The 24,501-nt window shown below is 43.8% G+C and overlaps 2 protein-coding genes across 5 annotated transcripts in view; one reads left to right on the top strand and one right to left on the bottom strand.

Annotated features, from left to right (window-relative positions):
* Positions 1-17,171, top strand: part of uggt2 (UDP-glucose glycoprotein glucosyltransferase 2) — a 43,907-nt gene extending 26,736 nt beyond the window's left edge. Inside the window, exons 28-41 of one of the 3 annotated variants that reach the window (XM_055878604.1) lie at positions 1,411-1,600; positions 1,713-1,871; positions 2,099-2,184; positions 6,029-6,113; positions 7,326-7,408; positions 7,744-7,767; positions 9,782-9,886; positions 10,010-10,094; positions 10,681-10,863; positions 11,030-11,190; positions 14,034-14,148; positions 14,322-14,438; positions 15,439-15,622; positions 15,975-17,171. In XM_055878604.1, the coding sequence (XP_055734579.1) occupies positions 1,411-1,600; positions 1,713-1,871; positions 2,099-2,184; positions 6,029-6,113; positions 7,326-7,408; positions 7,744-7,767; positions 9,782-9,886; positions 10,010-10,094; positions 10,681-10,863; positions 11,030-11,190; positions 14,034-14,148; positions 14,322-14,438; positions 15,439-15,622; positions 15,975-15,997 (1,600 nt within the window). In that variant the 3' untranslated portion in view covers positions 15,998-17,171. Of the gene's footprint in view, positions 1-1,410; positions 1,601-1,712; positions 1,872-2,098; positions 2,185-6,028; positions 6,114-7,325; positions 7,409-7,557; positions 7,642-7,743; positions 7,768-9,781; positions 9,887-10,009; positions 10,095-10,680; positions 10,864-11,029; positions 11,191-14,033; positions 14,149-14,321; positions 14,439-15,438; positions 15,623-15,974 lie in introns of all 3 variants that reach the window. The other 2 variants (XM_055878606.1, XM_055878605.1) reach the window with 2 other exon arrangements.
* A 776-nt stretch (positions 17,172-17,947) lies between these two features.
* dnajc3a (DnaJ (Hsp40) homolog, subfamily C, member 3a) overlaps positions 17,948-24,501 on the bottom strand; it is a 24,714-nt gene continuing 18,160 nt past the window's right edge. For both annotated transcript variants that reach the window (XM_055878602.1, XM_055878603.1), the window contains exons 8-12: positions 24,317-24,422; positions 24,062-24,185; positions 19,300-19,432; positions 19,039-19,187; positions 17,948-18,493 (exon numbers count right to left, since the gene is read on the bottom strand). In XM_055878602.1, the coding sequence (XP_055734577.1) occupies positions 18,357-18,493; positions 19,039-19,187; positions 19,300-19,432; positions 24,062-24,185; positions 24,317-24,422 (649 nt within the window). In that variant the 3' untranslated portion in view covers positions 17,948-18,356. The remainder of the gene's footprint in view (positions 18,494-19,038; positions 19,188-19,299; positions 19,433-24,061; positions 24,186-24,316; positions 24,423-24,501) is intronic.

Raw genomic sequence — 24,501 nt, 5'->3', positions numbered from 1 at the left:
CTTCCTCCTCTGCTCCTAATTAAACTTCCTGCCCAAGTACTTGTGTGTGTGTGTGTGTGTGTGTGTGTGTGTGTGTGTGTGTGTGTGTGTGTGTGTGTGTGTGTGTGTGTGTGTGTGTGTGTGTGTGTGTGTGTGTGTGTGTGTGTGTGTGTGTGTGTGTGTGTGTGTGTGTGTGTGTGACCACCCAGGACCTCTCTGAGACTGCCCCACAGATACTATCTGTTTAATAACACCACCTTATTGCTCTGGGCCTCCCCTGAACACATATGGTAGTACATTGAGGTATGGAGGTTTTAAGGTAGATGCGTTCTCTTGATCACACAGGTGCAATTGAGTGGAGTTACTTTCTTGACAGGAATGATATTTGATGGTGTCCGTGTGTAAATGTTAACTTCATTGGTGGGTTTAGGAGAATAAGCAACAATGAATAATAAGGCAATTTAGACTGCAAGACTCCTTCCAAGTACAACACCCAGGCAGTGACTGAGGGATGCTAACTCTTTCGCTCACTATTTGTGATACTTTGCTACTGGCGAGCACAGGTGCATCCCATCCGTTGCCATTGCGAGCACATTGTAATGTCTTCCAAGACTTTCATGGCTTGAGGGGGATGGCGAGGAGGATATCAGTTCAGTTGGCTGCTTTCTTCAGCTCTTTCTGACTTTTCTCTCTGTCTGGAATTGGTTCACTCTTCCAAATTGGGACCAATCCAATAAAGATAGGGGGAGAGAGAGAGTTTCCTCTGGAGACTTGGTTATGGCTGAGTAATTTAATCCTCTGTCCCCTCTTCCCCCTAACTTCATATGCACCAGCTTTCTAGCTGTCTTCCACCCTGGAGTCAAAGCTCTCCTCTCTCTAACTCTCCCCAGCAGCAAGGCAAGCTGCTGCAACTGAAATTAACTTTTGAAAAATCTTCTCGGGAGGAAATGTGAGGATCCTTTAGCCTCTGGGATCGGATGGCAGTTTTAAATACAGAGAGAAGGTGTTAGTAATATTGATCGTCTGCCGCGTTATCTTTACTCATTACAACTTCACTGTGTCAGAGGGCAGATTGAAGAAAAGCAATTAGCATAAAGATTAGCAGACAATAACCTATGTGAATACTCTGGCTGACTAATACCATTGACGTACAATATACTCTATATCTGGGGTATTCGTTCCTATTATTGGCCGATACGGTTTCAGATACCTCCCTTTTAAAGACACTGTATCCTCAGCGGTCACAATAGAATGGCTCTCTTCCCTAGAAAGTTAAATAGTGTACAACATGTCTGTCGATAGCTAACAGAAGCTACTCAGTTGTGTTCCATCTGTCTCCAATGACCTAATCGTGATAATCGTTAACACTCACAGTTTTAGGTGAGAACCGATCGACTTCTGTCACTCCTCACTTAACTCTTCTCTCTTCAGCTTCTACCGTTTTGTGTTGGAGTCGGATGTGTCTTTCCTGGCCAATGAAACAGTGTCTGCAGGACCAGTGGCTCACTTCTTGGAGCTCCCTGAGTCGCCCCTCCTCACCCTCAACATGATCACCCCAGAGAGCTGGATGGTGGAGGCTGTCAGGAGCCCCTATGATCTGGATAACATCCACCTACAGGAGGTACTGAGCTAGGCTAATGGGTATCTGAACAAAACCCAAACCAGGACAAACCAATGAAGAGACATGACTCCTCCTTAACCCTCTGACCTCTGACCTTTTAACCTCTGTTCAGATGAAAGGTGTAGTGACTGCAGAGTACGAGCTGGAGCACCTGCTGCTGGAGGGCCACTGCTTTGACCTGTCTACGGGCCAGCCCCCCCGCGGCCTGCAGTTCACCCTGGGCATGAGCCAGGACCCCCTCATGCAGGACACCATTGTCATGGCCAACCTGGTGAGAATCACTCAGTTGTAGTAGTTGAATGGGCGCCATCTTGGCTCCAAGTTTCATGATGGCTCAAATAGGAATTTGAATGGTATTTTTATGGAGTGTTTGGTGCTCATATGGAGGACAGTTTGCAGAACTGTGTACAGCTATGCTTCTGATAATGAGCTCAAGGAATTCAAATAAATGGATCTCAAATCATTCTCTGATGTTATCTTAACCCATGTTGTCAATAGGGATACTTCCAGTTGAAAGCCAATCCTGGAGCCTGGATCTTGAAGCTACGGGAGGGGAGGTCAGAGGATATCTATCAAATTCTAGCGTGAGTATAGTGAGTCTACGGAATCAATATTTTAGTTGATTTTGCATTCATTTTCCTTTGAATCTGACATCACAGTTTTTTCTCTCATCATATCACTGCATTCCAGATAGAAGTTAGTAATTTGTGTGAACGCATGCAGAGCCTGCTGGTAATTAACTGTCTCCATCTGTACAACATCCAATTTTTTATTTTTTTACCTCAGTAACCGCTCGCTGGAGGTACCAAGCACATCGCTATGGTAACGCAGGGAGCTGCTGACTTTGTTGCAGCTCAAGGTTTTGATGAGCGCAGGGAGTTGTGCTGTGTGCGTATGGCCTCGGAGACAGACATGGGTGGGAGGAGGGAGGGAGGGAGGGATGCTATTAGAGGGAAGACCGGGTGGAGGGAGGATTCAGCCGTTCACCTGCCATGCCATCTTCTCTAAACCCAGGGAAATCAGCAGCACAATATTTTCCTGGCTGCTAGGATGTGGGCTGCTAGGGTGTGGGTTGCTGTTTTAATATATCCCATGATGTACATGCATATTAGCTCTAGTTGATTTTAGACATTCCTCTCTAGGGTTGCGGCTTGGTCAAGCCTTTTTGAAATTCCATATATTTATCTATCCGATGTCTTAAAAACACACATCAACCTAATGACCAAATTAATCTTATTAAAACCCTCATAAATGTATCACTCATGACACCACTTGCAGTACTGTGCATGGAAATCCGAGAGAATATAATTGGACAATTCCGTGATTCCATCCGTGGATCCATACGTACAGTACATTGGGTCTCCCAGGTATTACCCACCCATTCATCTCCACACAGGGAAGATTTAGGACACCTCCAGCCCTGGATTCCACCACAATCATATCAGACAACAAGAGTTATTCCCCAATCCTCCAGGTGAAGCTAAAAGGTGATGTCATTTTTCACCTTGGCAGCGCCATTATTCTTGCGGTTAATGGCGGTCTGCTCTGGTTAGGGGGGCCGATCCGAGCCGAGTGGGAGTGTCTGTTCACTGCGAGTCCCAATGCCGTGCCCTCTCTTGTAGCGTACTGGCCCTGACAGCGATGAATGAGACGCCCAGCTGTCCCCGGATACAAATTGATTTCTTGCGCTTTTCCCACCACAGCCCCTAATGGCGGAGGCGGAGGCGACAGTGGACCAGTCCAAACCAAACAGCACTTTCCGACTGGGGAAAATGCACTTTGTGCCCAATGAGGGCTGACATTTATCATGGTGATACGGTTAATTCTCTGCCTTTAGTAAGCGCTGAAGTGATGATGGTTTGCTGAGCCACAGCCTATTGATCATCTCTGGCTGCAGGTTGTTCAGTGGCGTTCTAACCCTCAGACCTGAGGTGCCTAATGTTACTTACCCCACAGAGACACTCTCCACTGGACAAGTGTTAAGACCAGAACACTGGGGCATCTTAAAACAATTACAGCCAAAGTCCAGTGGCCACGCCATTGACACTACAGGTGTTTCCGCATAAAGAATGTGTCAATAGATAAAACAGAAAGCACGGTTGGAAAGTAACGACTGATAAAATGGAATAAAGGGGATGCTGAATGACGAGCAGGGGGGGAATTAATATGATCAGAGCGAGACCTTGGCCGAGTTCCCAGAAAGGCCTGTTTGCATGCATCATTCTGTTGTCTGTCAATGTATGCCTTGTCGGTGGTCCCCAGTGCTTTTCTCTCATCGTGTGTTTTCTTCCTGAGCATAACCTTTGTTGTTGTCCTTGTGTTTTTCCCCCCTCCCTCTAGATTGATGGGTTTGGCTGGGAGTGGGACACTCGTGCTGTGGGCTTCTTCACAGTTAATGACACATGTTAGCTGGTGGCCTACGTGTGTGTGGATATATTGAGCTCAATACGCTATGCAAGTGATGTGTCGTTTTCCAGGAAGCAGCCTTTTAGTTTTTTGTTTTGTTTTCTAGACTTTTTGAATGGTATTCAATGGGCAAAAACGTAGTGCAGTGGTCTTCAGGGCAAAATCGTCATAAAAGGCATCTGGCAGATGTAAATTCATCCACAAACTCAAATATAATTTTATATACAGTACCAGTCAAAGGTTTGGACACCAACTCATTCAAGGGTTTTCCTTTATTTTTAAACTATTTTCTACATTGTAGAATAATAGTGAAGACATCAAAACTATGAAATAACACATATGGAATTATGTAGTAACCAAAAAAGTGTTAAACAAATCAAAATATATTTTTGTTTCTTCAAAATAGGCACCATTTGCCTTGATGACAGCTTCGCACACTCTTGGCATTCTCTCAACCAGCTTCATGAGGAATGCTTTTACAACAGTCTTGAAGGAGCTCCTACATATGCTGAGCACTTGTTGGCTGCTTTTCCTTCAACTCATCCCAAACTATCTCAATTGGGTTGAGGTCGGGTGATTGTGGAGGCCAGCTCATCTGATGCAGCACTCCATCACTCTCCTTGGTCAAATAGCCCTTACATAGCCTGGAGGTGTATTTTGGGTCATTGTCAAGTTGAAAACAAATGATCGTCCCACTAAGCTCAAACCAGATGGGATGGCATATCACTGCAGAATGCTGTGGTAGCCATGATGGTTAAGTGTGCCTTGAATTCAAAGTAAATCACAGACAGTGTCACCAGCAAAGCATCCCCACGCCATCACACCTCCTCCTCCATGGTTCACGGTGGGAACCACACATGCGGAGATCATCCATTCACCTACTCTGTGTCTCACAAAGACACAACAGTTAGAACCAAAAATCTCAAATAAAGACTCATCAGACCAAAGGACAAATTTCCACCGGTCTAATGTCCATTGCTTGTGTTTCTTGGCCCAAGCAAGTCTCTTCTTCTTGTTGGTGTCCTTTAGTAGTGTTTTCTTTGCAGCGATTTGACCATGAAGGCCTGATTCACGCAGTCTCATCTGAAACGTTGATGTTGAGATGTGTCTGTTACTTGAACTGCAATCTGAGGTGCAGTTAATTGCCCATTTCTGAGGCTGGTAACTCTAATGAACTTATCCTCTTCAGCAGAGGTAACTCTGGGTATTCCTTTCCTGGGGCGGTCCTCATGAGAGCCAGTTTCATCATAACGCTTGATGGTTTTTGTGACTGCACTTGAAGAAACTTTAAAAGTTCTTGAAATTTTCTGGATTGACTGGTCTTCATGTCTTAAAGTAATGATGCACTGACGTTTCTCTTTGCTTATTTGATCTGTTCTTGCCATAATATAAACTTGGTCTTCTACCAAATAGGGCTATCTTCTGTATACCAACTCTACCTTGTCACAACACAACTGATTGGCTCAAACGCAATAAGAAGGAAAGGTATTCCAGAAATGAACTTTTAACAAGGCACACCTGTTAATTGAGATGCATTCCAGGTGACTACCTCATGAAGCTGGTTGAGAGAATGCCAAGAGTGTGCAGAGCTGTCATGAAGGCAAAGGGTGGCTACTTTGAAGAATCTCAAATGTAAAATATATTTTGATTTATTTAACCATTTTTTGGTTACTACATGATTCCATTGTGTTATTTCATAGTTTTGATGTCTTCACTATTATTCTACTGTACAATGTAGAAAATAGTCAAAATAAAGAAAAACTCTTGAATGAGTAGGTGTGTTCAGACTTTTGACTGGTACTGTAGCTATATACATCTTAAATGGCCGCGTTTTCACGGATTTGATGATATAATCATCAAAAGATCAGGGTACATGATCTGGAAGTAAAGCGGAAGAGGTGATTACTTTCACAGGGTATAGAGGGAGAGGCAAATGAGAGATGCTGTTCTGGGAATACTATGTCCATGTTATAACTATATACTATTACAACTATTTCCCCCTAATTGTTGTCTCTCTGACAGGCATGATGGGACTGATTCTCCCGCTGATTCTGGTGACGTTAAAGTTGTGCTGAACAGCTTCCATAGCAAGATCATCAAAGTCAGGGTATGTATTCTCTAACCACATACCTTTGTATTTATAGTGTATGTGGACACCCCTTCAAATTAGAGGATTCGGCTATTTCAGCCACACCTATTGTTGACAGGTGTATAAATTCAAGCACACAGCCATGCAATCTCCAAAGACAAACATTTCCAGTAGAATGGCCTTACTGATGACTATCAATGTGGCACCGTGGCCGAGTGCTAAAGCTCGTAAAAATCGCCGGTCCTCGATTGCAACAGTCACTACCGAGTTCCAAACTGCCTCTGGAAGCAACGTCAGCACAATAACTGTTTGTCGGGAGCTTCATGAAATTACTTCCCATGGCCGAGCAGCCGCACACAAGCCTAGGATCACCATTCACAATGCCAAGCGTCGGCTGGAGTGGTGTCGCCATTGGACTTTGGAGCAGTGGAAACGCGTTCTCTGGAGTGATGAATCACGCTTCACCACCTGACAGTCCGACAGATGAATTTGGATTTGGTGAATGCCAGGAATACGCTACCTGCCCCAATGCACAGTGCCAACTGTAAAGTTTGGTGGATGAGGAATAATGGTCTGGGGCTGTTACGGGAAGTCTTAACGCTACAGCATACAATGACATTCTAGACGATTCTGTGCTTCCAACTTTGTGGCAAAAGTTTAGGGAAGGCCCTTTCCTGCTTCAGCATGACAATGCCCCTGTGCACGAAGCGAGGTCCATACAGAAATGGTGTGTCGAGATCGGTGTGGAAGAACTTGAATGGCCTGCATAGAGCCCTGACCTCAACCCCATCGAACACCTATGGGATGAATTGGTACGGCGACTGCGAGCCAGGCCTAATCGCCCAACATCAGCACACGACCTCACTAATGCTCTTATGGCTGAATGGATGCAAGTCCCCCTCAGCAATGTTCCAGCATCTAGTGGAAAGCCTTCCCAGAAGAGTGGAGGCTATTATAGCAGCAAAGGGGGGACCAACTCCATAATAATGCCCATGATTTTGGAATGAGATGTTTGACGAGCAGCTGTCCACATACTTTTGTTCATGTAGTGTAGCTCTAACACAGGCACACACTCCAAGACAGTGTAGTTTGGAGATATTCACCCATTTCTCTTAGTGTAATGTGTAATCTCCTAATCTAAGGATATTGCATGGATTCAAGTGTACTTTCCAGCTTCAGAGAGAAATGGAAAAAATAAACAGCGTGCCTCTGTCTAATTCCCCACTGTAGGTTCAGAAAAAGTCTGACAGAATCAGCGAGGACCTCCTGAGTGAAGCCACAGAGAACAAGGGAATATGGGACTCCATCGCAAGGTAAGAGTGTGGCGCATTCTCACATGCAGTAGCTATATGTTACATAGACTTCATTCGATCAAGTTACATCAATAGACTGGTGGTAAGAGGATTGATTTGTGGGCGAGGTGATCCACTATCTATGGACACTAATAATGCTGCGGTTTCAGCAGGAGAGATGGTGCCCTCGGATCCAGGCTGAGATATTACTCTGTAAAATCTATTGCCAAAAAAATGTGCTACTGTAGACCTAGGTATGTGTGTATGTGTGTGTGTGTGTGTGTAGCGTGTTGTGTTTCCATTGACACACCCTAACTGTGTGATCTGTCTCCTCACCTAATGCTTGCTGTGTGAAGTGTGTGGAGCACTTTTGAGAAAAGGTAGGACGTGTGTTGCTGCAACTACTTAACCTGTCTGTTTACCATATAGATTAACATAGAAGTGTCTTGTAAATAAATATTGGTTGCTTCCCAGGCTCAATTCCTAATTATGCTTTATTTTTGTATATATTTTTTTGACATTGGTTATTTTCTTACTGTCACATTGAACTTCAAGTCACTGGTATGAACCCTTATTTTATTGAACATGATATTTTCTCATGAAAGTAATATGCTTTGACGTAGAGAAATGCTGCTAGAACTGCCCACACACTTGACGTTGTTGTGGCTGTAGTACGAACTGAAATGTGGAGAGTTACAATCCAGCTCTGGAGTTCCTCTGTAATTGTACTCGGGCTGTGGACGGCCGGAGAGTACTCTGAGGGTTGGGTCCTTCCAGAGGTCTGGATTATCTGGTGCATGTCGGCCAAACCGGCCCTCACCTGAAAAGCTGAAAACCTAAAGCTGCTTATCTGGGGTCCCGCTGGAGTGGAGCACTACAGATGGCATTATCTGGCCCTCACAATGGTGGCCGCCTCTCGCCCCTCAGCCCTCGCTCCCTCCATAATGACAGGCTTAGCCAGGCCAGGCACAAGGCATCCTCCGGACCACAGCGGTGATGGCCCAGCAGCCAGCTCACCAGGGCAACCAGCAGTGCATTGGTGGGGCTTACAGTAACACTATGAGGCTGGCTCTTGTATGAGACATAGCGAGATGGAAGAGAGGCAGGCTTTAGCCTTGGATGACATGGAGGGAGGGAGGGAGGGAGGGAGAGAGGGAGCGAGGGAGGACGGGATGCTACAGTATTGTGTGTGAGGGCAGAGAGACTTTCTTTCCCTCTTCAATTCTATGCGCTGGAGCCTCTGGGCCTTTCTTTGCACTGCTGATTGAGTGTGGGAGGAGAGACTCCCCTCATCAGCAGTCTGTTACAGAGAAGGACACACAGTTTGACTGCAGACATCACTGCCCCAAGCACAAGTCCTGATTGGTTTCCTCCAAATGTGCCCTGCATGATCTTATGAGTTTGGACATCGCCTGGTTTGATAAACACTTGCCCGTATTCCTACCTTTAATCTTAGTTCAAAGCATCTTTTTTTACTGTTTTTTAACAGTTTGTTTTTACAGTGCTTACACAAGTTAATGATTTCATTTTGTTTATACTACTGTTTTTATACTACACACTATCAGATCAGTTTAGGCTAGATTTGGATTGGAAAATGATTAGAACCTGGATACAGCACTTCCTTCCCAGCTTCTGGGGCTTGAACGCTTCTCAAATACTCTATTCACATGCCATGTCCACAATATATCCATTCAGTCAATACACCTGACTATCCCAGAGGGTTCACCAATCTCACGACCAAAAACATCTGCCATTAGCAGCCGTGTGGGGATAGAGAGGAGCTAGTGCTCTGGAGGTGTTGTGAGAGTCTATTTCATTATCTGTTCTTTATTTGATATTTGTGGAGGAAAACAGAAGGGGCCCCATAAAAATTACAGCTGCCTTTTATTGTGTCTCTGCTGTAATCAGTTGATTACTCTGGAGGAGAGCCAGCAGGAGAGCAGTAGCACTTTCTGCTGTAGAAGACACTAACAACTGATCTAGGTCTACCAGAGGGGTGTCACGATCTTTGTAATTCTGTTGCTCAGTAAACACTACTCAAGTGTAAATATAAGGGATTTATGGTTGGAGAATCATCTCTGTTACTGATGTGGTGTATTATGGTTCCTTCGGGCTGTAGCTAAGTCATGCTGGTTAGACGGTGCGGCAGGTAGCCTAGTGGTTAGAGCATTGGACTAGTAACCGAAAGGTTGCAAGATCGAATCCCCGAGCTGACAAGTTAAACATCTGTCGTTCTGTTCCTAGGCCATCATTGAAAATAAGAATTAGTTCTTAACTGACTTGCCTAGTTAAATAAAGGTAATAATAAAAGACTGAGGTAGTAGTGTTTGGCTGAGGAGATTACTGAGCAGTCTACTTCCATCAGGCTTATGTAACGCCTATGGTCCTTTGTAGCATCGCAGGTGGTGGGTCCAGTTCAGAGGACGGAGAGAAGAACAGGGAAGATGTGCTCAACATCTTCTCTGTGGCCTCGGGCCATCTATACGAGCGCTTCCTGAGGTGAGACGCCCACACAGAGACATACACTGCTGGTCTGGAGGCCCCACGCGCTTCTTGCCTTTTCTTAGCCCTCATCCTCTGAGACTTGTTCTCTTTCTCTCCCTCTCTCTCCTCCTGTTCCAGAATAATGATGCTGTCCGTCCTCCAGCACACCAAAACCCCTGTGAAGTTTTGGTTCCTCAAGAATTACCTCTCTCCGTCCTTCAAGGTAACCGCCTCACGGCTTGACTCCACACAAACTTTCTGCCTTCCTGCATTGTCGTGATAACTTTCTCCTCGCTGCAGCGCGACCCCTGGGAGAAATAGATTTGTTTGTGTTGAGGGATGAAAGGAACTGCGGGAGGCCTTCTCTTTTGTGATTGTGCTCTTTTTATCTATCTGTTCTTCCCACTATAGGGATGAGTCCATATACATGAACACCTACTAAGCTACATCATATATATATAAAATAGTCAAACGAGCCACAGGAAAGGGCGAGTATTATAAAAATGTTCTGCATTTGGAATGTTTCACTATTTATGAAACATTTTATACGACTATTTTATGCCTCAAGGGCGTTCTGCTTGATCTGTGAAATGTGCATTACCAAGTGCTCAGTGTCTATATATCTACACTGATCAAGTGTAGCCTAGTTCAAAATATTCCAGCTGTTTTTTAGGGGATTTTAGTCAATTTCTCACAATAATAATTTTCTAAGACCAAATGTCAGAACATATTGTAAAAAAAAATCTACATTTTCCTGCTAGATACGATCTATTTTCCCACTCATTATATGAGGTTTTAAATGTCTTTAGGAGTCCATACCTTACATGGCTGAGGCCTATGGTTTCCAGTACGAGCTGGTCCAGTACAAATGGCCCCGTTGGCTCCACCAGCAGACTGAGAAACAGAGGATCATCTGGGGTTACAAGATCCTCTTCCTGGATGTCCTCTTCCCCCTGGCTGTGGACAAAATCATCTTTGTGGACGCTGACCAGGTAACTGCCTAGTGAAATCAAGATAGCGCTGTCACAAAACCAAATGCATACCCATAATAAAAATAGTAAATCATCTAGAAGTGGACCTGCAGGATTTGTGCACGTCAATCGTACGGTTTTAGTGCTGTCCGCGGTGCTGATTTACCGTTGTTCCTGGTCCTCGCAGATAGTTAGGGCCGATCTGAAGGAGCTGAGGGATTTGAACCTGGATGGCGCCCCCTATGGGTACACTCCCTTCTGTGACAGTCGGAAGGAGATGGAGGGCTACCGCTTCTGGAAGACTGGCTACTGGGCCTCACATCTGGGGAACAGGAGATACCACATTAGGTAAACCTCGCTACAATACCTACACAGTTTTGACGTTTTGATTTGTAGCACTGTGTATGCCATTAATGTCCACCAGCCACTGGAAGTGCATATTTACAATGTTACTATTGCGTAGTAAGCACATATTCTTTGCTAATTCATACAAGCTTGACAGTTATGGTATCCTCCTTTTTTTCCCTTGTTAAGGCCGATCTACTGTCATTGTATTGATATTTAATTTAAGTTATTCACAGAAGATGGGAAGGAAAATACAATTCAAGGAAAATGTGTTCCCTCTCAATGTATTCAGCAGAATAAATGCATACATTTGAAAACATTAACGTTCACTATTTGACAGTGACTCCTTTGAGTCGGCTATTGGCGGTTTATACAGAAACATTCATCGATTATTTCCTGTCCTTCACAACGAGGCATAACATGGTTCTCAGAGGGAACAGTGGGTGAGGAAGATGCAGCAGGATGCTACCCTCTCTGCATAGATAGATTACCTTCTCTGATAAAACATTCCCTTTCTCTCTCACGCAGACGGGAATATTTGTATCACAACTACAGTATCGCACCTCTATTCGCTGCTTGGGGTTGGTCTTCATTAACATGTTGTGTTATTCCTTGCACTCTGTGAGACTAAACCATGAAAGCCATACAATATGTATGTGGAACACCACATTGAAGAGACCGTTACTTCCAGAAGTGAGAAAATAGCTTTACTTCAGCTTCAATATTTACGGCCCTGTATCCGCATTGCTATACATGAACAACTAGGCGTGGTAAAGGAAAGGGACTAGTGCACTGGTTCCTTGTTGGGAGTGTGGGGGTGCTGGTGGCCTATTTGAAGTGGCTTAATTCAGCAAGCCAGCTCTGCTGAACAGATTAAGCTCCCCAGCTAGATGCTATATCCACTGGGCCAGGGCCAGAGCAGGAGTCCACTGCCTGGGAGGCAAGCTAGCTGGAACAAAGGCCGCCAGCGAATCAGGAACATTTGTATTCGATTCCAGCGGGCTGCACAGCTGCATGGGGCCAACCACAGCCAAGCAGGGTGGACAGGGTGTGACATGAACCAAACCACACAGCTTGCTGAAATGCCAGTAAATTCTCCTGTATGAGTCAGATTTAATTTAGACTGTCATGATATGTGATGGAATCATGATCTATGATGGAGTCATGGCACATTAAGTACAGTGGCAAGAAAAAGTATGTGAACCCTTTGGAAATACCTGGATTTCTGCATGAATTGATCATAAAATGTGATCTTCATCTAGGTCACAACAGTAGACAAACACAGTGTGCTTAAAATAACAACACACAAACAATTACACGTGTTCATGTCTTTATGAAACACACCATGTAAACATTCACCGTGCAGGGTGGGAAAAGTATGTGAGCCCTTGGATTTAATAACTGGTTGACCCTCCTTTGGCAGCAACAACCTCAACCAAACGTTTTCTGTAGTTGCGGATCAGACCTGCACAATGGTCAGGAGGAATTTTGGACCATTCCTCTTTACAAAACTGTTTCAGTTCAGCTATATTCTTGGGATGTCTGGTGTGAACTGCTCTCTTGAGGTCATGCCACAGCATCTCAATCGGGTGGAGGTCAGGACTCTGACTGGGCTACTCCAGAAGGCGTATTTTCTTCTGTTGAAGCCATTCTGTTGTTGATTTACTTCTGTGTTTTGGGTCGTTGTCCTGTTGCATCACCCAACTTCTGTTGAGCTTCAATTGGCGGACAGATAGCCTTACATTCTCCTGCAAAATGTCTTGATAAACTTGGGAGGTTTTGATGTTGGTGTGCTGTGCCTTTTTTTCTCCACACAGTGTTGTGTGTTCTTTCCAAACAACTCAACTGTAGTTTCATCTGTCCACTGAATATTTTGCCAGGAGCGCTGTGGAACATCCAGGTGCACTTTTACAAACTTCAGACGTGCAGCAATGTTTTTTTTGGACAGCAGTGGCTTCTTCCGTGGTGTCCTCCCATGAACAACAGTCTTGTTTAGTGTTTTACGTATCGTAGACTCGTCAACAGAGATGTTAGCATGTCCCAGAGATTTCTGTAAGTCTTTAGCTGACACTCTAGGATTCTTCTTAACCTCATTGAGCATTCTGCGCTGTGCTCTTGCAGTTCTTTTTGCAGGACGGCCACTCCTAGGGAGAGTAGCAACACTGCTGAACTTTCTCCATTTATAGACAATTTGTCTTACCGTGGACTGATGAACATCAAGGCTTTTATATATACTTTTGTAATCCTTTCCAGCTTTATGCAAGTCAACAATTATTGATCTTAGATCTTCTGAGATCTCTTTAGGTCGAGGCACGGTTCTCATCAGGTAATGCTTTTTGTGAGTTTTTTTAAAGGGCAGGGCAGCTCTAACCAGCATCTCCAATCTCCAATCTCATCTCATTGATTGGACTCCAGGTCAGCTGACTCCTGACTCCAATTAGCTTTTGGAGAAGTCATTAGCCAAGGGGTTCACATTCTTTTCCCAACCTACACTGTGAATGTTTAAATGATGTATTCAATATAGACAAGAAAAATACAATAATTTGCGGTTATTAGTTTTCAGTGTTTGTCTATTGTTGTGACTTAGATGAAGATCAGTTTTAAATTTGATGACCAATTTATGCAGAAATCCCAAGTAATTCCAAAGGGTTCACATACTTTTTCTTGCCACTGTACGTGGCACCTTTGTGTATGTTAACATGCTACACTAGATACACTTATAAATGTGGATGACTGAGACATTTAGCTTCGGTTTATGATAGCAGTATTTCCCTCTTGGTGGGTTATCCATTTCAAAGCATTTTGACTGTTTCATAAACATCTCCTCTCTCTCTCTCTTTGTCCAGTGCTCTGTATGTGGTGGATCTGAAGAAGTTCCGCAAGATAGCAGCAGGAGACCGATTGCGTGGCCAGTACCAAGCCCTGAGCCAGGACCCCAACAGTCTGTCCAACCTGGACCAGGTGAGAGGGGACATCACACACCTCTCTGTCTCAATGGCAGGACAACTACTGAGTTACAATGACATCCCTGTGGCAGAGGATCTGTTTCTGCTTACCTTTTGACAATTCCGTCAGTAAATGTCTAATTACTATTAATTGAAATGTAGAGTAAATGTTGGATTTCATTCTGATAGGACCTGCCCAACAACATGATCCACCAGGTGGCCATCAAGTCCCTGCCCCAGGAGTGGCTTTGGTGTGAGACTTGGTGTGACAATGCATCCAAGACCACCGCCAAGACCATTGACCTGGTGGGTCTATTCTCTATCTATCTGACTGACTGACTGAGGAAGGGAATCTCATTACTATGCCAGACATACTCTTACTGATGGAAATGTCTCTTCAACACCCCCAACCCCCCCCCCCCCCCCCTGAACAGCAGTAGAGAAATAGAAGTCTCCATCCTCTACCCCTGCAGGAAGCAAGAATAATCCTAGCTGATATTTACCAGCTAACACAGTCAAGAATAGAAGTGTCATTTACACATTCAATTCCACTGCAGTGAGCTGCAAAAAAAAAACTATTATTTTAGTTTAGTTGGGGATTATATAGAGTAAAGTACATTTTTATACAGTAGCAGTTGACCGTCCTAGTGTGGCTTTATCAGTTACAACCTGACAGTCGTAGCAACTTCCGCATTGGGACTATAGCTGTGAGTCCACTTGCGCAAAGAGGCGGCCATCATTTTCTTAGTCTATTCCGCAAGATCTTGTAAAACTTAGAAGTGCTAACAGCCTCCCATTATTAATTTTTATTGAGGAAGAGCAGTTCACACTAAGTGCCAATATCCTTAGTATGCATTATCGAGTGTGGATCTTGTGTAAACTCCATGATTTTGACTCAGTTTTATTGCATATCCTCTTAGGCTCCATAACTTCTATCATCCATCCAGTAATGCTAATGTGTTTGGCATTTATCGGCTCTAAGTTTTTGTGATGACAGTAGAAAATATGGGAAATTGGTGTTATTTCCCCCATCTCCTAAACTAATTATGAGTATAGAGTGAAGAATTGGCTGTGGGAATATCTGACAGGCTCACAATGACTGGAAAGTGAAGCATACTATTTTCTGACCCTGAGACACCACTGGGCACCACCGATACATGAGAAAGACTAATGTCTCTTTAATGGAGAAGGAAATCAGATCAGCTTTAAATGGTAGCTGCAGACACCGGGGGGGGGGGGGGGGGGGGGGGTCCATTGTTCTGGTGGAAGAAGTCATGACTGATGTGTCTGTCTGCATTATCTGCAGTGTAATAACCCCAGGACCAAGGAGCCCAAGCTGTCGGCGGCCGTGAGGATTGTGCCTGAGTGGGTGGAGTATGACAACAAGATCAAACAGTTACTGAGAGACGTCCAGGAGCAGAAAGACAATGACCGAGCGACGCAAACGCAGAGCCCGATGCCTGCACCCTTCTCCTCTCCAGAGAAGACGGGTTAGTATACAGAGTCAGAAGACTCACTCCGTTTCTAGTCCCGTTATAGCTGCTCCCATACAGGAGAGAAGTCCCTGAACATATCTATATCCCAATGGGCACAGATGCCAATTCAACATCTATTCCACATTGGTTCAGGGTAATGTAATTGAAATGACATGGAAGCAATGTTGATTCAACCAGTGTGTGCCCAGTGGGATGTGTGTATTCATTTATTTTTGTCCCTTTCTTTTAGCTTTTTTTGATGTAGTTTTCTCTACTTATTTACAGTTACATCAAATACAACCCAATGTCCTAACAGGTCTAAACTGTACCAGATAACTGCAGTCATTTCTCACCGTCTTACTTCCAGGCAGCGAGCGTGATGAACTCTAGCACCTGCCCACACTGCTGAAGAGGAGAGAGGCATATTTGCACCTAATTCTCCGATGAAGCTTGAAGACTACAAAGATGATGTACATTTCCCACAAACGTACTTAGCCAAGAAGTATTACGCCCTCCCTTGGAAAAGACAGAGGGATACGAGAAAATAATTTTTTTTCACGAAGGAAATCATTTGACGTAACCCTTTCTTGTGGTTTAATATAAACCTTATGGACAGTAGTTTGCTTCATGGTCTTCTCTTATGTAAAGAAGTAAAGGGTTAAGAGGTCACTGTTAGTGAAAGCTATTTGCAGTCTGTAAAAGGCATTTGAAATGATTGCACTGATACTGTATGCAAAGAATCAAATGAATACGGCTCATTCATAAGTTGACTTTGGGTTCTCTGTGCTCTGTTAAGATCAGCTTACATTTGAATTTTTATATGACAACATTCTTAGCATTTGAGCACCAAGCCACATCTAAATTGCCTGGCAATGTAGGCTGCTAATGGGCCTTTTAGTTTGTCTGTTATTGATTAGTGTGATATTGCCATTGACTTAAATGCCCATCAGCGCTTGGAGACAATGTTACATTTTGATAATTGATTTCTTGCACTTGCAAACAATTGCAATGGGGGCTCACATGGCTCATATCTGTACATTAATGTAATCTGCTGTATAGGGGACGTAATCAACACTATACGCACTGTGGTCCGAGAGTCCCACAATGCTGTCTGTCTGAATGATTGCTTCACCAACCATTTCAAATCTCTGCCAAGTGATGCAATACTACAAATGCTTTGCCAGATAGGGATCACCTTTTCCTGTAATCACTGGGAGGACATGGAGCTCAGCATTTCACTATCCATTTACAAATACGTCACAGTAAGGTACAATCTCAAACGATTACGTTCATTGTTTACATACCTTGTGTTTGTTGGTTAAAGTATGTATATTTTTAGACTGCATTTTTCAATACCTTGAAATGTACAGCAAATCCTCTCAGGAATTAAATAGGTGTTGATGCGTTATCAAAACTCCTTTTATACCTGTCACTGTCTTGTCTTAACAGCCAATAGCTTGCTCTTAAAGTTCAGCTTTTCACCTCACTGTGTCAAATGAAGGTGTTTCTTGTCTTTGTCAATTTCAGGTGTGAGGAATAAAATCTCTTTGCTACCAAAACCTCATTATGTATATGAACTGCCATTGTGTCGAAGTGTGATTGATGGAGGTGTGATGTGTGCCCTGGCAGAGGTACAGAACATGCTTATGAATTCTAATATTACTTGTCTGAAAGTGTATTATTCTGATATTTTCAAACTGGTTATCACGACCCATTCTAATTTACTTGCAGTCTCTGCACTCCACAAACAGGTTATTGAGGTCACTGTGTGATGAGCCCCGACATCACATGTAACTGTATCGTGCCATTTCCCCTACATAAAGTCTCGTAGGCCTAAGTTGCTAGAGTTGGACATTCATTATTAAAATGTGTTCTTTACAGCCCGCAATGAAAACATGTTGAGTATTTTGTAGCTTCAGACTAATATCTAGGAGTTGATACATGCCGTGATATAGCAGACGCTGTTTAATGCTCAGACAGCGACTCGTGTCTCGGCAGACTATTTTGCAACGTAACCTAGCCATAACCCTTGTAATTTATAACAGTAACACTGTTGTCGATATGTTCCCTGCCTTTGAGTCAGTATATTATATACCACCATCTTTGGTTTTACCCTTCTCACTTCCCTGTCCTCCAGTGGGTGGCCTAGGCGTGTCCAGGATACCAGCGTATCCATTTTTGCCGCAGCGTGGGAGAATTCAGGAAGTGCACACTTCGGGAGAAAGGAGAGATTTAAAAGCATGTTGTACCCTTTACAGTCAGCACTTGTATATTGAGCAAAAATCTCTGAAGGCACTGTAAATGTATAAATGGGACATTACTGAATTCCACAAGGAATGCCATGATGCATAAATAGATCTTTATTTACAATTCGCAATGACTCCATTCATATAAAAATAGTACTGTATCTATGTACACATTAGGAATGGATACCAATTTTCAGTGTACACCAAAGGTGTAGTCGCTTTCGAATTAACCCAGAATTCAAATTGAATTAACCCAGAACTCAAATTGAATTAACCCAGAACTCAAATTGAAGTTGGGAGTTGCTGCAAAGATTAAAAAGAGTCATAGAGTTGCATCAGAGAATGTAGCTTCAAAAACATATCATTCAACAGCAAAGACATCTTTAATCTGTTCAAGTTGTCTCAGACATGTCATCATGAAGGTAATTGTGCTCTCCCTAAACGAGAGAGAGGTTAAGCTACAACCATACTGGATGAATACCCAGAAGCTCCTCTCTTAAGGCTCACTGGTAGTTGAATTTGAAGTTGAACTGTCCGGAGCTGAAGGGGTTAAAGCCCTGGAAACCACTGTGAAAGTTCTGATGGTGCTGGCTCTCTGGGTCCATGGGGTCCTCGCCATTGTCAAACTTCTGCCTCATCTCTGTACAGGCACACAGACAGACACAGCAATGTTAACGCTGTTAACAGAGCAACAATAGAATGAGTGGAGGCATTCAGTGTTTTGAAACTGAAAGATCGAGAGCAGTTGAGAACCCTACGCATATGACAGGTGGCTAGTTTTAAATCCATATGACAGGAGACACCATTTGATATTAATTGAACGGGTAGGTAGACAGCACTGAGTCCTCCCAACCAGTGTGACAAGAGTACTGCTAAATCAATACAACTAAAGCGCAAATTGAAGGTTTGATCATCTAGCACAGAGGGTGATACATACAATATGCCCAAATAAATCCTAGAAGTATACTAAGTGACATTTTATATAGAATGTCATGAAAGTATTGACTAGTAGATGAAGGATAAACATATCTGCTGCGTTGAAAATGCACGAGAGAACTTGGGTCTGTACAGAGCGGTGACTCCGGGTTATCTGACCCTATACATCTGTCTGCTTCAGTCTTCATTGACATCTGGTTAGTGAACAGCTGCTGAGGGGGGAGTAAGCTCTGCCCATAGGACATTTACCTGGATCAGTGAGCACTTCCTTGGCCTGAGCAATGTCAATGAACTTCTTCTCTGCCTTCTTCTTCTCCACAGGATCCTGGAAGTTGTCTGGGTGCCACTGCTGCGCCTGTTTCCTGTAGGCCTTTACGATCTCCTTCTTCTGGGCAGTCCTGCAACAGGGTCAAACAGGTAATACAATTCTGTTCTACTATACAGTGTTATACATGAGCTATGACTAGCAGAGCACCCCAGTCCCAACCAGCATAGCGGTTTGTAATGCACCTCTTAACTCCCAGAATCTTGTAGTAGTCTCTCTTCTGGGACTGTTTGAGGAGGCGCTGTGCTTTCTCAAGCCCTTCCTTGATCTGCCGGTCATTCTCACTGTGCTCCCGGGCAGTCTCATAGTCCTTGATAGCTGCAGAGAGAGTAAACAACCTGTAATACATGTGTATTAAATTGGGGGGGGGGGGGGGGTACCCCCATTATTTTTGCAGTACAGAAGTCTGGTTATGGTGATTAACCAGGTCTGTATAATACGCTGTCTAGTCATGGAGTAAACCCAATCATCTTAAGTTCAGTGTGCTGTGCATCGATTCCAGCAGCCTGCGTGGACTAGAAGGTGGCGTGCGGTGGTTGAAGGCAGCCGTACTCTGAGGCGGACGGGCGGGCGGCTGGGCGAGAGGGAGGATTTAAGAGATGCTGCTGTTTACTGCGCCCTGTGGAGCCTGACAGTTTAAAAGCCCACATGACTGAGTCTGTGATGCTTCCACCCACCCGCCGCTCTCGGTGTTCACGCCTAAGCAGATAAAGTGCCTTAATGACAATTTACGCCTCCTCTGCTGCCCAGTCAACATCCCCTGCGGTTGCTAGGCTGGTGTTTAGGAGATGGAGCCCTGGTGCGGGTAGCGCGCACAGTTCTGACTGCCCAGATCGCCTGTGGCTACATGGAAGCTGCCTGAGCCGCATCGCAGCCAGCCACACATCCACGCTATTTATACACCGCAAAGACACTCACCACACAAACACGCCTCCTCCGAGGCTAAGAGGGAGCTTTCTAAATCACCCGATTGTTTTGGAACAAGTCCCTTCACACTTTCCTCCTTTTAAAAATGTTAGCACCCTTGTATAAATGTACTATTTCAAGTCTACATCCATGATTAGCCTTTCAACGATTTGTAGTGAGAATTGTTGCTAGTGAAAATTGTTGGTCTAACGTAGCAGTAGGATTTGGAAGTACACACCTACACTCTAGCAACACTACTCCAGAGCCAGAGACCACAGGTAAGACTTGGCAAAGTGTTAAGGTCCCTTCCATTTGGGCCGGTACAGATGGCACCACTGAGCCTGTGTTTGTGAGTGTGTGAGTGGGTTGGCTCTGCCACCACTGAATTGCTAGCGGCTTGATTAACGAGTGGCTGTGCAGCCTGGGAGGCAGCAGAGCTGTATATCACTCCAGGTTTTGCTTACTGCTTACTAGGGTCCAGATCAGAGGGGAAATTGCTCCTTCTGCATTTATAATAATATTGCATCACTTTGAGCTAACTAAATCACTGTTGAACAGAAAACTTATTAGTACATATTTTTCCTCCCATCCTTTTTTAAAATTGTAGTAGCAATGTGTCTAACAAATAATTGCTTTTCATAGACTACAGATGAATGTTACTCCGATAGTAAAACAGTGCCCTCTACTTTCATCCTTCAGAATAATTCAGTCTACAAAGCCTCAACACCACTCCAAAATAACTGCCGCCAAGACAATGTTGAACAGCAAACCTGACAAGATTCCACTGATCTGCATGTTGTATGGACAGAGACTCATCCATGTCAGGAAAAAGTCAGATGCACTTAAAGAGGCGAGTTCCTCCCATACGATGTAAAAGTGCTTTAATCACTGGAAAGAGCACTATATACAGTACATTCAGAAAGTATTCAGACCCCTTCCCTTTTTCCACATTGTAAAGTTACAGCCTTACTCTAAAAAAAAAATGTTTATCCTGCGACACACAACACCCCATAATGATGAAGCGAAAACAGGTTAAGGAATGTTTTCAAATGTATTAAAAATACAAAACAAATACATCACAAGTATTTATACTCTTTGCTATGCGACTCAAAATTGAGCTCAGGTGCATTTGGTTTCAATTGATCATCTATGAGAGGTTTCTACAACTTGGAGTCCACCTGTGGTAAATTCAAAAGATTGGACATGATTTGGAAAGGCACACACACACCTGTCTATATAAGGTCCCACAGTTGACAGTGCATGTCAGAGCAAAAACCAAGCCATGAGGTTGAAGGAATTGTCCATAGAGCTCCAAGACAGGATTGTGTCAAGGCACAGATCTGGGGAAGAGTACCAACAATTCTGCAGCATTGAAGGTTCCCAAGAACACGGTGACATCCATCATTCTTAAGTGGAAGAATTTTAGAACCAACAACCTTCCTAGAGCTGGCCACCCAGCAAAACTGAGCAATAGGAGGAAAAGGGCCTTGGTCAGGGAGGTGACCAAGAACCTGATGATCACTGACAGAGCTCCTGAGTTCCTATTTGAAGATGGGACAACCATCTCTGCAGCACTCCACCAATCAGACCTTGATGGTAGGGTGGCCAGACGTAAACCACTCCTCAGTAAAAGGGCACATGACAGCCTGCAGTTCTCCAAAAGGCACCTAAAGACACTGATGAAAAAGGTCTGATGAAACCAAGACTCAACTCTTTGACCTGAACGCCAAGCGTCACGTCTGGAGGAAAGCTGGCACCATCCCTACGGTGAAGTATCGGTGGCAGCATCATGCTGTGGGGATGTTTTCAACGGCAGGGACTGGGAGACTAGTCAGGATCGAGGGAAATATGAACAGAGCAAAGTACAGAGAGATCCTTGATTTAAAAAAAAAATAAATGTTCCAAAGTGTTCAGACTGCAGCAAAGGTTCACCTTCCAACAGGACAATGACCCTAAGCACACAGTAGAGACAACGCAGAAGTGACTTCGGGACAAGTTTCTGAATATCCTTGAGTGGCCCAGCCAGAGCCCGGACATAAACCCTATCTAACATCTCTGGAGAGACTGAAAATAGCTGTGCAGCGACGCTCCCATCCAACCTGACAGAGCTTGAGAGGATCTGTCGAGAAGAATGGGAGAAACTCACCAAATACAGGTGTTCCAAGCTTGTAGCGTCATACCCAAGAAGACACTAGGCTGTAATCGCTGCCAAAGGTGCTTCAACTAAGTACTGAGTAAAAGGTCTGAATACTTATGTAAAGGTCAGGTTAAAGTCGGAAGTTTACATACACCTTAGCCAAATACATTTAAACTCAGTTTCACAATTTCTGATATTTAATCCTAGTAAAAATTCCCTGTCTTAGGTCAGTTTGGATCACACTTTATTTTAATAATGTGAAATGTCAGAATAATAGTAGAGCTTGATTCATTTCAGCTTTTATTTCTTTCATCACATTCTCAGTGGTTCAGAAATTTACATACACTCAATTAGTATTTGGTAGCATTACCTTTCAATTGTTTAACTTGGGACAAACATTTCAGGTAGCCTTCCACAAGCTTCGCACAATAAGTTGGGTGAATTCTGGCCCATTCCTCCTGACAGAGCTGGTGTAACTGAGTCAGGTTTGTAGGCCTCGCTCGCACACGCTTTCAGTTCTGCCCACAAATTTTCTATGGGATTGAGGTCAGGGCTTTGTGATGGCCACTCTAATACCTTGACTTTGTTGTCCTTAAGCCATTTTGCCACAACTTTGGAAGTATGCTTGGGGTCATTGTCCAGTTGGAAGACCCATTTGCGACCAAGCTTTAACTTCCTGACTGATGTCTTGAGATGTTGCTTCGATATATCCACAATTATCCTACCTCATTATGCCATCTATTTTGTGAAGTGCACCAGTCCCTCCTGCAGCAAAGCACCCCCACAATATGATGCTGCCACCCCCGTGCTTCACGGGTGGGATGGTGTTCTTCGACTTGCAAGCCTCCCCCTTTTTCCTCCAAACATAACGATGGTCATTATGACCAAAAAGTTATATTTTTGTTGTTTCATCAGACCAGAGGACATTTCTCCAAAAGTACGATCTTTGTCCCCATGTGCAGTTGCAAACCGTAGTCTGGCTTTTTTATGGCGGTTCTGGAGCAGTGGCTTCTTCATTGCTGAGAGGCCTTTCAGGTTATGTCAATATAGGACTCGTTTTACTGTGGATATTGATACTTTGGTACGCGTTTCCTCCAGCATCTTCACGAGGTCTTTTGCTGTTGTTCTGGGATTGATTTACACTTTTCGCACATTCATCTCTAGGAGACAGAACACGTCTCCTTCCTGAGCGGTATGACGGCTAATTGGTCCCATGGGGTTTATACTTGTGTACTATTGTTTGTACAGATGAACGTGGTACCTTCAGATGTTTGGAAATTGCTCCTAAGGATGAACCATACTTGCAGAGGTCTACAAAAAAAAATCCTGAGGTCTTGACTGATTTCTTTTGATTTTCCCATGATGTCAAGCAAAGAGGCATTGAGTTTGAAGGTAGGACTTGAAATACATCCATAGGTACACCTCCAATTGACTCAAATGATGTCAATTAGCCTATCAGAAGCTTCTAAATCCATGACATCATTTTCTGGAATTTTCCAAGCTGTTTAAAGGCACAGTCAACTTAGTGCATGTAAACCTTTGACCCACTGGAATTGTGATAGTGAAATAAATCGGTCTAAACGACTGTTGGAAAAATTACTTGTGTCATGCACAAAGTAGATGTCCTAACCGACTTGCCTACACTATAGTTTGTTAACAAGAAATTTGTGAAGTATAAAAAACAAGTTTTAAATGACTCCAAACTAAGTGCATGTAAACTCCAACTGTATGTATGTATGCATGCATGCATGTATGTATACACAAATTTCGAAAAAACAGTTTTTGCTGTCATTATTTTAGAATAAGGCTGTAACGAAACAAAATGTGGAAAAAGTCCAAGGGTTTCAATACTTTTCGAATGCACTGTAAAGCCATTTAATTATTACAAATTAATTAGATATTACCTTCCTCGTACTGTTCATCCAGTAGGTAGGCCTCTGCTCTGTCCTTCAACACATTCACATTCTGAGGGTCAGACTGAAGGACCTCACTGCACACTGTGATGGCTCTGCTTACATCCTGCTGCTCCTGAACAAGGACACAAAGGGACATGCTCAAACTACAAAACCAAACTCAGTCAAAATACACGTCTACATTTAATTTGTAATTCAAAAAAGGTTTATTGTCCCGTCAAATCTACATTAGACAGATAGTCATACCTGTGCCAGACAGTGGCAGATGCGCTCCTTTGCATGGTGCGAGTACTGGGGAACATTTGGCTCAGTCTTAATCACTGACTCGTATTTACTCACTGCATCTCCATACCTACACGTGGGTTTGGGGTAAAATAGGAGTCTTAGTGACGTCTTGCCGCTAGAATTTTACACAACCTTCTCCGAGAATA

The sequence above is a fragment of the Salvelinus fontinalis genome, chromosome 23, assembly GCF_029448725.1.
Source record: "Salvelinus fontinalis isolate EN_2023a chromosome 23, ASM2944872v1, whole genome shotgun sequence".
Lineage (NCBI taxonomy): Eukaryota > Metazoa > Chordata > Actinopteri > Salmoniformes > Salmonidae > Salvelinus > Salvelinus fontinalis.
The sequence above is the reverse complement of the archived record's forward strand: the minus strand, read 5'-3'. Positions and strand labels throughout refer to the sequence as shown.